Source organism: Megascapheus bottae, chromosome 2, assembly GCF_031878675.1.
Source record: "Megascapheus bottae isolate mThoBot1 chromosome 2, mThoBot2.hap1, whole genome shotgun sequence".
Classification (NCBI taxonomy): Eukaryota; Metazoa; Chordata; class Mammalia; order Rodentia; family Geomyidae; genus Megascapheus; species Megascapheus bottae.
In genome coordinates this window covers 92,223,250-92,235,515 of record NC_143510.1, presented here as the reverse complement: position 1 = coordinate 92,235,515, position 12,266 = coordinate 92,223,250, and the positions used below count along the sequence as shown (strand labels likewise).

At 48.7% G+C, this 12,266-nt stretch overlaps 2 protein-coding genes across 3 annotated transcripts in view; both read right to left on the bottom strand.

Moving 5' to 3' along the window:
• Positions 1 to 882, bottom strand: part of Mei1 (meiotic double-stranded break formation protein 1) — a 69,074-nt gene extending 68,192 nt beyond the window's left edge. For both annotated transcript variants that reach the window (XM_090328817.1, XM_090328818.1), the window contains exon 1: positions 700 to 882. In XM_090328817.1, coding sequence (XP_090184943.1) covers positions 700 to 858 — 159 coding nt within the window. In that variant the 5' untranslated portion in view covers positions 859 to 882. The remainder of the gene's footprint in view (positions 1 to 699) is intronic.
• Positions 883 to 3,481: 2,599 nt separating this feature from the next.
• Positions 3,482 to 11,359, bottom strand: LOC150067619 (uncharacterized). Its single transcript, XM_090328816.1, has 2 exons — positions 11,096 to 11,359; positions 3,482 to 7,905 (listed from the first exon to the last, which is right to left on the bottom strand). The coding sequence occupies exons 1-2, from the start codon at positions 11,309 to 11,311 to the stop codon at positions 3,577 to 3,579; spliced, it is 4,545 nt and encodes a 1,514-aa protein (XP_090184942.1). The 5' UTR covers positions 11,312 to 11,359; the 3' UTR covers positions 3,482 to 3,576.
• Positions 11,360 to 12,266: the final 907 nt, after the last annotated feature.

Here is a 12,266-nt window from a genome sequence, read left to right as displayed (position 1 = left end):
GTAGAGTGCTTGCCTAGCATGCACGAAGACCCGGGTTCGATTCCTTGGTACCACATACTTAGAAAAAGCCAGAAGTGGTGCTGAGGCTCAAGTGGTAGAGTTCTTGAGAAAAATCCGAGGACAGTTCTCTGGCCCTGAGCTTAAGCCCAGGACTGGCAAATAAATAAATAAATAAATAAAAATAAAAATAAAAAATAAAAGAGAACTACTGGGGCCTGGAGTTTGGCCTAGTGGTAGAGTGCTTGCCTCGCATGCATGAAGAAACAGGTTTGATTCCTCGGTACCACATATGCAGCAAAAAGCCAGAAGTGGTGCTGAGGCTCAAGTGGTAGAGCTCTAGCCTTGAGAAAGTCCAAGGACAGTGCTCAGGCCCTGAGCCCAAGCCCCACCACTAGGAATTCCCCTCCCATGAACTTGAAAGTCCAGCCCGTGTTAGGGCCAACTCTGTCCCCACCCCGCCGCTTTTGCCTGACCTGACCCTCTACCGTAGTCTGCGGCCTCCGTAGGAAGAGGCGGCGGCCTCACTGGAAAGAGCCTGCCTGCAGGGCACCCTGAATCTGGGGCTGGGTGATGAGCAGGCCTGGGGCCTGGGGAGGATGAGCAAGGCGAGCAGGCCGGGATTCCCCTCGGGGAGGAAGCCTGCTGTCGCCGCCATGGCCGGGGCAGGCCGGGAAGGGGCTCGCCCCTCACCGCCCTCACCGACACGCCCTGCTCCGGCAGCAGCTCCAGTGTGCACGCCAGGCAGAGGCGCGGGGCCCCGGGCAGCAGCCAGCGCGGGTCATGTCGGTGATGGGCTTTCTCCAGCAGCAGCGCGGTGTCCTCATCCCTCTGGAAGGCCGGAGGGCGCGCTGCCGCCATCGGCCTCACAGCCGTCGCCGCCTGGCGTTCTCCAGCGTCAGGACTTTCCCCCGCGCAAAGTGTGCGCAAGCGCACTGGAGGCTCCCCCAGCCTACGAGTGCGCACTGGAGGGCGTGCGTCGTGCGCCTGCGCGCCACGTCGGCCTCCCTCTGAGGAGCACGCGGTGGGATTGTGGAGCCAGAGCGACTAAGGCCGACGCTGGTGATCTTAGGTTCCACCGCCATGGAAGGCTATTCGGGAGGCTGAGATCTGAGAATCACGGTTCGAAGCCAGGGAGGGTGGGAAAGCCCATGAGGCTGTTTTCCAATGAACCACCCAAAGGCGGGAAGTGGAGGGTGGCACGGGGGGCAGGGCCGCGGCCTTAATGACTGGCCCCCGCGTTCAAGGCCTAGTGTGGTGCATGGGTAGGCTCCCCCACCTCCTGCCCTCAGACTCCCAGGGCAAGTTTTAAAAAGCCAAGCAAGAGGCCCTGAGTTCAAGTCCCCCCCCCCACACACACACACACAAACTGACTGAAGGAGAGGATACTCTGGGGGAACCCAGAGGCTAACTCCTCTGTTTTGAACTAAACAAATGACCAAGACCTGGAAACTTTGAGGGGGGCGGGCAAAGAGGGGGGGCACAGGGATAAAAGTGAGCAAATGCAGTCATTCAATGTACACTGTGTAAAACATGGACTATGTAACAAGGGTAGGAACATGAGGGGGGAAAAGAATGACAAGGAGTGACATTGAGAAGTACTGTACTCATCACCTGAATTATAGAACCGAATCGCCTTTGTACAACTATTTAATAATAAAACGTTTAGTGCTGGGTGCAGTGGCTCACACCTGAGGTCTAAGGATTGCAGTTTAGAGCCAGCCTGGGCACTAAAGTCCATGAGACTCTTATCTCCATTTAACCACCAGAAAACAGGAAGTGGTGCTATGGCTCAAGGGGTAGGTCGGTAGCCTTGAGCTGAAGAGCTCAGGGACAATGCCAAGGCCCAAAGTTCAAGTCCCAATAATTAAAAAAAAAATTTAAGCAGAACCAGGAGTTTGGTCTAGTGGTAGAGTGCTTGCCTAGCATGCACAAAGACCCAGGTTCGATTCCTTGGTACCACATACTTAGAAAAAGCCAGAATGGTGCTGAGGCTCAAGTGGTAGAGCTCTAGCCTTGAGAAAAATGCAAGCAAGTACAGTGCTCAGGTCCTGAGCTTAAGCCCAAGACTGGCAAAAAAAAACAAAAACAAAACAAGCAGATAAAAAAAAGGCCATAAAACAAAATAATCTATTTCTATTTTTGTCAGTTGTGGGACTTGAACTCTGGGCCTGGGCACTGTCCCTGAGCTCTTCAGCTCAAGGCTACTGCCCCACTCCTCTGAGCCACAAGCGCCACTTCCAGTTTGCTGGTGGTTTACTGGAGATAAGAGTCTCAGGGACTGGTCTGGCTTTGAACCGGGATCCGCCAATTTCAGCCTCCTGAGTAGCTAGGATTACAGGCATGAGCCACCAGCACCTGGCTCTATTTCTATTTTTAATGCAACAAACTATATCTCAAGGAGTGTCGTGTGTGTGTGTGTGTGTGTGTGTGTGTGTGTGTGTGTGTGTGTACTGATATTTGAGGACCTGCAATCTACCCTGACTTTTTCAAAAGTCATTTGGTTTCCACCCTCTCTACTACTTGAACCACAGTTCCACTTCCAGCCTGTAACTGGGTAAGTCTCTCTCCAATTTGTCTTTCCAGGCTGGCTTCAAAGCACCATCCTCATATCTTAGCCTCCTGAATAGCTAAGATTACAGGCATGAGCCACTCAGCACCCCACCCTGCTAAATTTATCTACAGATTTGTCAGAAGACAGGTCGTCCATCAACCCAAGGCCTGGGCACTATCCTTGTTGTTCTTTTGCTCAAAGTTAGCACTTGAGCCACAAGCACTACTTCTGGCTTTTTCTATGTATGTGGTACTGAGGAATCAAGCCCAGGGCTTCATGCATTCTAGGCAAGCACTAAGCTACATTTCCAGGCCATGACATTTCAATCTTGACCAAAGTAAAATGATTAGCTCTCTTGTCCTTTGGTGGGCCTGGTAAAACAATAAATATTGCAGTGGGCAATCCTTAAGTATTGAAGAGGTAGGAATGAATTTTGCAGGAAGTCAGTTTACAGGCAGCAAAAACCTAGCAGGACAAACAGCCCATAGTCACTTCCCTTTCTTGTAACCAAAACTACCTGAATAATAGTATACATGCGGAGTTCCAGTACCCCACTCACGCAATCCTGAGATTGTTTACACAGCATCAGTTAGAATTAGCTTGAAGGCTGGGAATGTGGTCTAGTGGTAGAGTGCTTGCCTAGCATGCATGAAGCCCTGGGTTCGACTCCTCAGTACCACATAAAAAGAAAAATCTGGAAGTGGCACTGTGGCTCAAGTGGTAGAGTGCTAACCTCGAGCAAAAGAACCTCAGGGTCAGTCTCTTGGCCCTGAGTTCAAGCCCCAGGACTGGTGTTAAAAAATGACATTGGATCAACCCACAGTCCCCAAATCTCAAAAACCATAGGCTATAAGTAGCTTCTACCCCATCCACAAAGTATTCTTAAACTCCCAAATGTAGTATTCAGAAAACATATGCCAAAAAAAATCCTTATAGAACCTCCCAAAAACAATTTTATTAGAGGCTCTGGAGATGAGTGATTAATTCACTCTCATTCATTCTCCTAAGGACTTGGGACCAGTGGCCTACTTTTTAAAGCCACCGTGGAAGATAAACCATCTCAACCGCTTTATAAAACCAAACTTACGGGGGGCTGGTGGATTTCTTGGACCCCAGCTGGTCTTTTCACATGTCCCCCAGCCCTGGTTGCTCTCTGTCTGGGGAAAAGCTACCCCAGCACAGAAATACTCTGGCGGCTGAAAGTCTCTCTCTAAAGCTGTTTTAATTCCAACAATGTCCTCACTTGAATGTGGGTCATCCACTTGTGGAAGCAAGGTAGGCTCTCTCAAGGTCAAGTTGGGGGCTGAGTACTGGGCCTTGGCCAATGGGGGGGACCAGGATCTGTTGCCCAGCAGAGACATGCTTGTACTGGTCACAACTGAGTGGACACTTTCTTTGGGGCTGGAGGTCTCTGTGGAATAGAAGGAAAGCTGTTCCTCAGGCCCCCTGTCCTTGCCAGTCTTCAAGCTTCCTCTTCTGTGGTACGCAGACTGCTGACATTGAAGTCTGGAAGGCTCAGGGTCCCCCCAGGATGTGTGCTCTTTCTTCCAATAATTCTGATCAGCTCTGGAGGATAAGATACTCACTCTGCTAGGAGCCCCCTCTGCCATCAGGGAGAATCCAGTCCTGCTCATTTCCCTGCCTCTGATGTCCTCATTGGAAAGATCCAGTACTCTTACGGGCCCACGCCTACTCCTAAACTCTAAAGCTGACCTGGAGTTCCTGGGAGCAAGGATATTAGACTTGGAAACCTCTTCCTGGACTTGAGGGTCTCTAACTCCCCCTGGTGGCCTAGTTCTCCTGGGTTTCACAGGTGGAATGGCACTGCCCAGTGACTCTGACCTGAGTGGTCTGCACTTCTGAAAAGGCCTGGCCGATGTGGGAAGTTCTAAGCTTTTTCTTTCAGGGGGTGGAAAGCCTTGGGATCTCTCTGGAGACTTAAGGCCTGCCTTGGATCCCTGGATGCCACCATGCCTTTGGAGCTCCTGGTTTGTGCATAATCCTGGCAGCCTCACCTCAGCTACAGGCAAAGAGCAAGATCTCAAGAAGTTAAAGATCAAATAAGACTCCAGGATCCGCCAAGGGAGGCCCCATCTCAAGTGTGCAATCCTCCGACGCATGAGGGACTCCAGGAGCTCCCGTTTGGTCTTCCTGAGGGTTGGCCAAGTGGGTATGACATCGAGGGCAGTGGAGACACCCACCAAAGCTGTGGCAGCTTGGGGAGCTTGGTCATATGGGCAAGAAGGGCAGACAGAGGGCTCCGATGACTGTGGATCCTGGGACTGCCATGTGTGGCTGGAGGGGCTCCTCTGTTGTCTTCTTTGGGATCTGGGTCCAGCCTTTGGGGAGGCTGAAGTGACCCCAGCTTTGTGCTTCATTTCAGAACAGGGGGCAGAGACTATACTATTTACTATCACTGTCTGCCTGTGTTCCAGAGCCTCATTTTCAGAGGCAACAAGGGCTGGGAACTGTGTCAGGCTGGGCTTCCCGCCTGAGGGGTCCTCACTCTCACTGGCAGAACCATCACTTTGGAGACAGATCCTAAGAGCATCCATTCCTCCTCCAACTTTGTGATTGTTTCCTCTCCTTGGTGCTCCAGACCATCCACCCCTCTCCCCTCTGCCCTTTCTCTCATTCCTTACATCCAGGATTTCTGAAGCATCCTCAAACTCCCCCTTGTTCTGGTTTTCTTGCCCTTGTGTCTGGATCTCTTGTACTTGGTCATCTTCCACAGGTATCTGTGTCTCTGGGCTACTATCACCTGTGATCTTCTTCACATTTCTCTTCCTCTGTTTTTTAATTTCTGTGGCATTTCTGCCTCGGATCTGTACCTGATGGTTCAACTTCGCTGAAGATATCTTTCTGTTAACTTTGCTTCCTATCGGTCTCTGCTTCTTTCTCTTAAATCTCTGCATCTTTCTTCCATCCTCACTTCTTGTTATTCTTTGGCTTGTCCTCATGGATGCCTGCTTTTCTGCAGGGTTCTCTGCTCCAGGAAGCTCCCAGCTCCCCCTGCCTAGGGATCTGCTCCTTCTTCTACTCTCCAACTGTCTCCAACTCTTCCTCTCAGGTCTGTGGTTCTTCACTTCATCCTTTCTTCCTTGTTCTCTCTTGTTTCTCGTTTTCTCTGTTCCATCCTCCACTCCGATTGGCTTATTCTTCCCCTCTGATAGATGGGTGTGGCCATCTCTATTATGACCCAACTGACTCTGGCTTCCTTCCCTAGCTTCCCTGATTTCTGTGGCATCCTCCATTCCAGCTTCTCTTGGGACTCTCATGTCTTGTATATGCATTTCTGCATCATTATCACACCCAATCTGCTCTCCTTTCTTCCATCCTGATGAGTGGGTTTCTCCACCAAAGTTACTTATTAACCCTCCCCATTTTTCTGCCTCAGATGTCAGGGTATTTTCATTATTATTGTCTTTAATATGTTCCTGATTCTTCCATTTCAATATATGTATCTGTTGGTGAAATTCATTTCTTAGTTGACCTGGATATTCTTGCACAAGTTCCTGGGTGTCTACATCAGTTTTGCCTGAAACCCTTCTCAGATTTTTCTTCTCTAGTGCCTGAAAATCTATTCCATTCTCATCTCCAATCTTGGACTTCCTATCTACTGGATAAATATCCATGTCACATCTTAAATGTCGTTGATTCTTGGCCTCCGGTGCTAGGATAAGTGTATCCTCCTTATTTCCACCCTTTCTCTGGTCATTCTCTGGTACCAGAATTTCTGCTCTGAACTCATCACAAAGATGCATCTGATTTCTCCAACATGGTATATCAAATTCTCGCTGAATTTTGTTTGCCACCACTCTCTGGTTTTCCCACCATGCTGCCTGGATCACCACCCAGTCTTCCTGTCTTATCTCTCTGTGCTTCTTCCTTCTAGTTATCTGGCATTCCTCGGCCTCCTGGACCCTTCCCAAGCTTTGTTTTTCCCATCCCCCTCGAACTGCACATCTTGATAGATTCTGGTTCTCTATGCGGAATTCTTGGGTGTCCCTGGCTTTCTTGTTTCCATTCTGACCTTGCTTGTCCCCCACTGGTATTTGGATTTCGGTAAGTTTCTCATTTCCAGTGCATCTCTGTTTCCCCCACTCAAGGGCCCGGGTCTCTATATCATCATCATCTTGTTGGATTTCTCCCAGGTTCTCCCTTCGAGATATCTGGGTTTGCACAGCATTCGTGCTTCCAGCCTGCTCCTGGTTTCTCTTCTCCTCTGCCTCAGTTTCTGCACCAATGTCAGCCTGGCCTTGGGTCTCTTGCTGTGGCATCTGGGATTTGTAACCATTCTCACCTCCAGTCCAGCCGTGGACCTGGGTCTCCTCTCCTTTTTCTTCTCTTCTGGCCTCTCTCTTCTCATATGACTGAGTTTTGACAACACCCTCACTTCCACCATCTCCCTGGTTCCCCCACTCTGGTGTCTGGGTCTCAGCATCTGTTTTCCATCTTAATCCCACTTGGTTCTCTCCTAGGGGAGCCTCTTTCTGTTTCTTCTTCCCCTGATCACCAATTAGGATTTGATTTTCAACTCCCACATGGTTCTGGTTCTCCCATACTGGTGTCCAGGTCTTTCCATCAGCTTTAGTTATTAGTGTCTTCAGGCTTTTATACCCCAGGGCCTTAGTTACTGTACCATCCTTCATTCTATAACCTACCAAGAGTTGGCCCCTAGAAGTTTGGATTCCCCAGGCATCCTGCCCTCTGCTCTCTCTCTGGTTCATACCCCATGGGGCCTGTGTCTCTCCATTATTCTCTCTGCCCACTGCCTGGGTTTCTCTCTGTGGCACCCCATTCTCTTGGGAGCTGTTAGAGGATGTGCAGGTGGGAATTTTCTGATGGTGGCTAGGAGGATCAGGAAGGAACTCTCCATGAAAGAACTGCAGTCTCTGAGCTGAAAGATTTGGGACAGACATGGCCAAAGGCATGGAGGTGGGGTACCTTGAGTTAACTGCAGGTTCTGCTGGCACCAGCTTCTCCTGGGAGTGAACCAGCATCTGTTCCACCTGTTGGCATGTGTGTAGACGGAGATGAGTCTCACTATCCCTAAGCCTCCAGGATGTCCTCTCTGCTTTTGAAGAACTGTCCTGAGGGAGAAGATGGGTGCTTGAAAAGGAAGAGGTGCAAAAGATGGACTGAGAGAGGGTGTGGACATTCCAAGGTGGGTCCTTCGGTGGCATCTGTGGTGAGGGTGGGGGTTGGACCCAAGGTTTCTGGAGTCTTCTCTGCTTTTCCACCAACTGCTTGACATGAGTATCCTTGAGCTTGTCAAGATGGAAGAATCCAGAAGGTATCCCAAAGAAAGTGCCATGTCTCTCAGAGGACATTGCCCGCTTCTGTGACTGGACCTGTAGGTTAGAATTTGTGCAGAGTTAGTTCACAAAGCACTCCCTCCATAGATCTAGACTAACAGTTCCTATTACCAGGATATTTGGGCTCAGAAAAGGAGTTACTTCCCTTAAAGCTAATGATATTCCTTCCCCCCCAAAAGTGAGAAATATCTCTGAGCCCAGGTTCTGTTCTGGATGCTGAGGTATCAAGAGAAGCAGGGGGCTATATTCTAGAAAAGACAATAACCAAATATATAACATAATGTTTTGTATTAAAAAGCATTTGAGACAGGTACCAATGGTTCATGCGTATGGTCCTAATCACTCAGGAGGCTTAGATCTAGATGATTCAAAGCCATCCTAGGCACAAAAGTCCGAAACAATCCATCTACATCAAAGAGCCTAGCTGGAAGTGTAGATCAACTGGTAGAACACCCGATGAGCAATTAAGCCTGACTAGTACAATACCCTGAGTTTAAGCCCTCGTACTACCAAAAACAGAGCCTAAATAGTGAAGGCATAGAATTCATTCCTTTAGACCCAGAGGTCAGGGAAGACTTCTAAAAGGAGGGGATACTTGGCTAGAAACCTGAATATATAGAGAGGTACAGCAAGTGGCATGTGAAGAAACAACACTGGACAGAGAGAAGTTAAGTAAAAAGGCTTTGAGAACAGGACGAGGTCTTTGTGTATAGGAATAGCAAAGAAGCCCATGTAGGGCTAGAGGTGTTGTTTAGTCCTAGAGTACTTGCCTGGTATTTAGGAGGCTCTGGGTCCCAGCCTTAGCATTATAAACAGAAGGAGGAGGGAGAGGAAGAGGAGGAAGAAAGAAGCCGGGCATGGTGTCACATGCCTGTAATCCTAGCTATGCAGGAGGCTGAGATCTGAGGATCCTACTTCAACGTTAGCTTGGGCAGGAAAGTTCATGAGATGCTTATCTCTAGTTACCCACCAGAAAACTGGATGTTGAGCTGTGACTCAAAATGGCAGAGCATTAGCCCAAGCCCTGAGTTCAAGTCCCAAGACAGACAAACTAGTCTACCTTCCCTCTCCATCTCCCTTTCTTCCCTTCCTTCATTCCCTCCCTCCTTAACTATCACCAGCACCACCCTCTTTTTTTTGCCAGTTCTGGGAACTAAACTCAGGGCCTGAGCACTGACCTTGGGCTTTCTCAAGGCTAGAACCCTTCCACTTGAGCCAAGCACCACTTCTGGCTTTTTTCTATGTGTATGGTACCTAGGAATCGAACCAGGTCTTTGTGCATGCTAGGCAAGCGTTCTACCACTAGGCCAAACTCCCAGTTCCCACCCCCTTTTTTTAGTTTTTTGGTCAGTTGTAGGGCTTGAATTCTTGGCCTGGGCACTGTCCCTGAGCTCTTCAACTCAAGGCTACTGCTCTACCACTTGAGCCACAGTGCCACTTCCAGTTTTCTGGTGGTTAACTGGAGATAAGTCTCATGGACTTTAGTGACCGGGCTGGCCTTGAACCATAATCCTCAGATCTCAGCCTCAGGAGAGGCTAGACTTATAGGGGTGAGCCACCAGGCACCTAGAACTCTTAGTTAGCTAGGATTACAGGTATGCATCACTATGCCTAGCTTTGTGGTTGGTATGGTTTTTGTGCCATTACCAGAGCCTGAACTAGGGGCTTCAAACTTGGGTTTTTGTTGTTGTTGTTTTTTTATTCATGATAACCATTCTTTCATTTCAGCTATATCAGCATTTTTGCTGTTTAAGAGATGAGTCAAGGGCCAGGAGTTTGTCCTAGTGGTGGAGTGTTTGCCTACCATGCATAAAGGCCCAGGTTCGATTCTTCTGTACCACATACATAGAAAAATCCAGAAGTAGTTCTGTGGCTCAAGTGGTAGAACTCTAGCCTTGAGAAAGCCCAAGGACAGTGCTCAGGCCCTGAGTTCAAGCCTCAGGATTGGCAAAAGAAAAGAAAAAAGAGAGATGAGTCACATGGAATTTTTTTTTTTTTGCAAAGGCTGGTTTGGATTATAGGAAAGAGGGGGCTTGTGGTTTGTTTCTTTCTCTCTCTCTTGTGGTGTTTTTCATAATGTGCTGCACATGAGTATGTTCAGTTTGTGAAAACTCTCTGGCATGTACACTTGTAGTATGTGTGTGTGTGTGTTATCCCTAGATTCAACTTTCTTTTGTCTGAAACCAGAACTTGAACTTGTTCATTGTCTGATGTTCTACTACCTGAGCCATGCCTCCAATCTCAATCAACCTTATTTTGAAGAAAAGGGATTAGTAGAGTGGCTCAAATAGTAGAGCATCTGCCCTGCAAGTATGAAGTCTGGAGTTCAAACTCCAATATTGCCAGAGAAAAAGAGAGAAAAAAAACATTGTGAAGTTTGTCACTCCATGGCTTATGCCTGTAATATTAGCTACTCAAAAGGCTGAGATCTAAGCTGGGCTCAGTGGTTCACACCTGTAATCCTAGCTACTCAGGAGGCTGAGATCTGAAGATCACGGTTCAAAGCCAGCCCGGGTGCTAAAAAGTCTGCGAGACTCTTATCTCCAATTAACCACCAGAAAACCAGAAGTGGCACTGTGGCTCAAGGCAGTAGCCTTGAGCTGAAGAGCTTAGGGACAGCGCCCAAGCCCAGAGTTCAAGTCCCACAATTGACCAAAAAAAAAAAAAAAAAAAAGAAAAAAGCTGAGATCTAAAGATCACAATTGAAGTGAGCTTGGGTACAAAAAGTATATAAAACTCATTTCCAACTAACCAGCAAAAAGCCAGAAATGGATATATGGCTCAAGTGGTAGAGTGCTAGTGAAAAAGCTAAGGGTGAGTTCCTAGGCCCTGAGTACAAGCCCCAGTAGCAGCAAATACACACACACATACACACAAGCCCTTTCATTGTGGTGGCTTGGTCAGAGAAGCAACAAGAACTAAGAAAAAAAGGATATTACCCAGATCCAGCTGAGACATACTGGTGACTCTGCCTGGGGTGGTGAGGTAACTGGTCAGACTTGAGATACAATTTGCCAACAGAGCTCCTGCGACTTGCAGGTGGATAGAAACGGTGGAATGAGGGAAGGAAAATATCTAGGATGATTCCTGGGTCTCGAGCATCAGATGGTGAGCACCCTGACTAGTCTGGGCCACTCTGTCATGTTTCTCTGGTACACAGGTGATAGAAAAGGGGCAGTGTAGCTGATTGTGGAGAGGAGAATGGAAGTAAAGGGATTCACCTTACCTTAATGCCATTCCTCTTACAGAGACGAGTCCTGATGATACAGTGCCAAAAGTGCCGGACCTGCCAGATCAGAAAGAGGCACAGGACCAGCAGGTTGCCACAACACCGGGGGTCCTTGCAACTGCAATCTTGGGAGAGTAGACCCCTCACTGGTTCCCATTCAGGACCCTGGAATGGCCCTACCACAGCACAGGCACCCAGCAGTGGCAGCAACATGGCCAGTGATGTTAAGAGTACAAAAGGGCAGCACTGGGGTGGTTGAATCAACCAGTTTGGGGTGGGGTACCCCTGTTTCATAGTTCCTCTGTCACTAAGGCCACATCACAAAGGAGCTTCAGCTCTAGCTACTGATCATGGGGCTGTGTGCCCTCAGTATACAGAATGTTGTTAAGGAGATGTGCTGAGAAGGAATTAAGAGAAGTTAAAACTTTTAAGTATCTCTCCTTCTCTGTAGTAAAGAGATGAAGGGCAGGGCAAGATGGCTCACGCCAGGAGGCTGAGATCTGAGGATCACAGTTCAAAGCCAGTCTGGGCACTAAAGAGCAGAGACTCTTATCTCCAATTAACCACTAGAAAACTGGAAGTGGCATTGTGGCTCTAGGGATAGGGCAGTAGCCTTGAGCTGAAGAGCTCGGGCAGGCCCAGAGTCCAAGTCCCATGATAGACGAAAGCGAGAGAGCGAGAGAGTGAGCGAGCGAGCGAGCGAGCGAGCGAGAGAGAGAGCGAGCGAGAGAGAGAGAGAGAGAGAGAGAGAGAGGGGGGGGGGGGGAGGGAGGGGGAGAGAGAAAGAGGATAAGTTCCTTCCATTTATGAGAATGAGATGTAATAAAAACGTACTTTATTTTTTTGCCAGTTGTGGGGCTTGAACTCAGAGCTGAGTGCTGTCCCTGAGCTTTTTTGCTGAAGACTAGTGTATTACCACTTTGAGCCACAGCCCGACTTCCAGCTTTCTGGTGGTTAATTAGAGATAAAAACACAGACTTTCCCCTCTGGGCTGGCTTCCAACTGCAACACTCAGATCTCAGCCTTCTGGGTGGCTCGGATTTAGGTCGGAAACACCGGCACATGTCCTTTCTCTATTGGCTTCTCCCATTTGTCCTCCCGTCGCCCCCTCTCTGGAGAGCATGGACACTTCTCTTAGCTTTCTTGCTCCAGGATGGCACTCCACCAC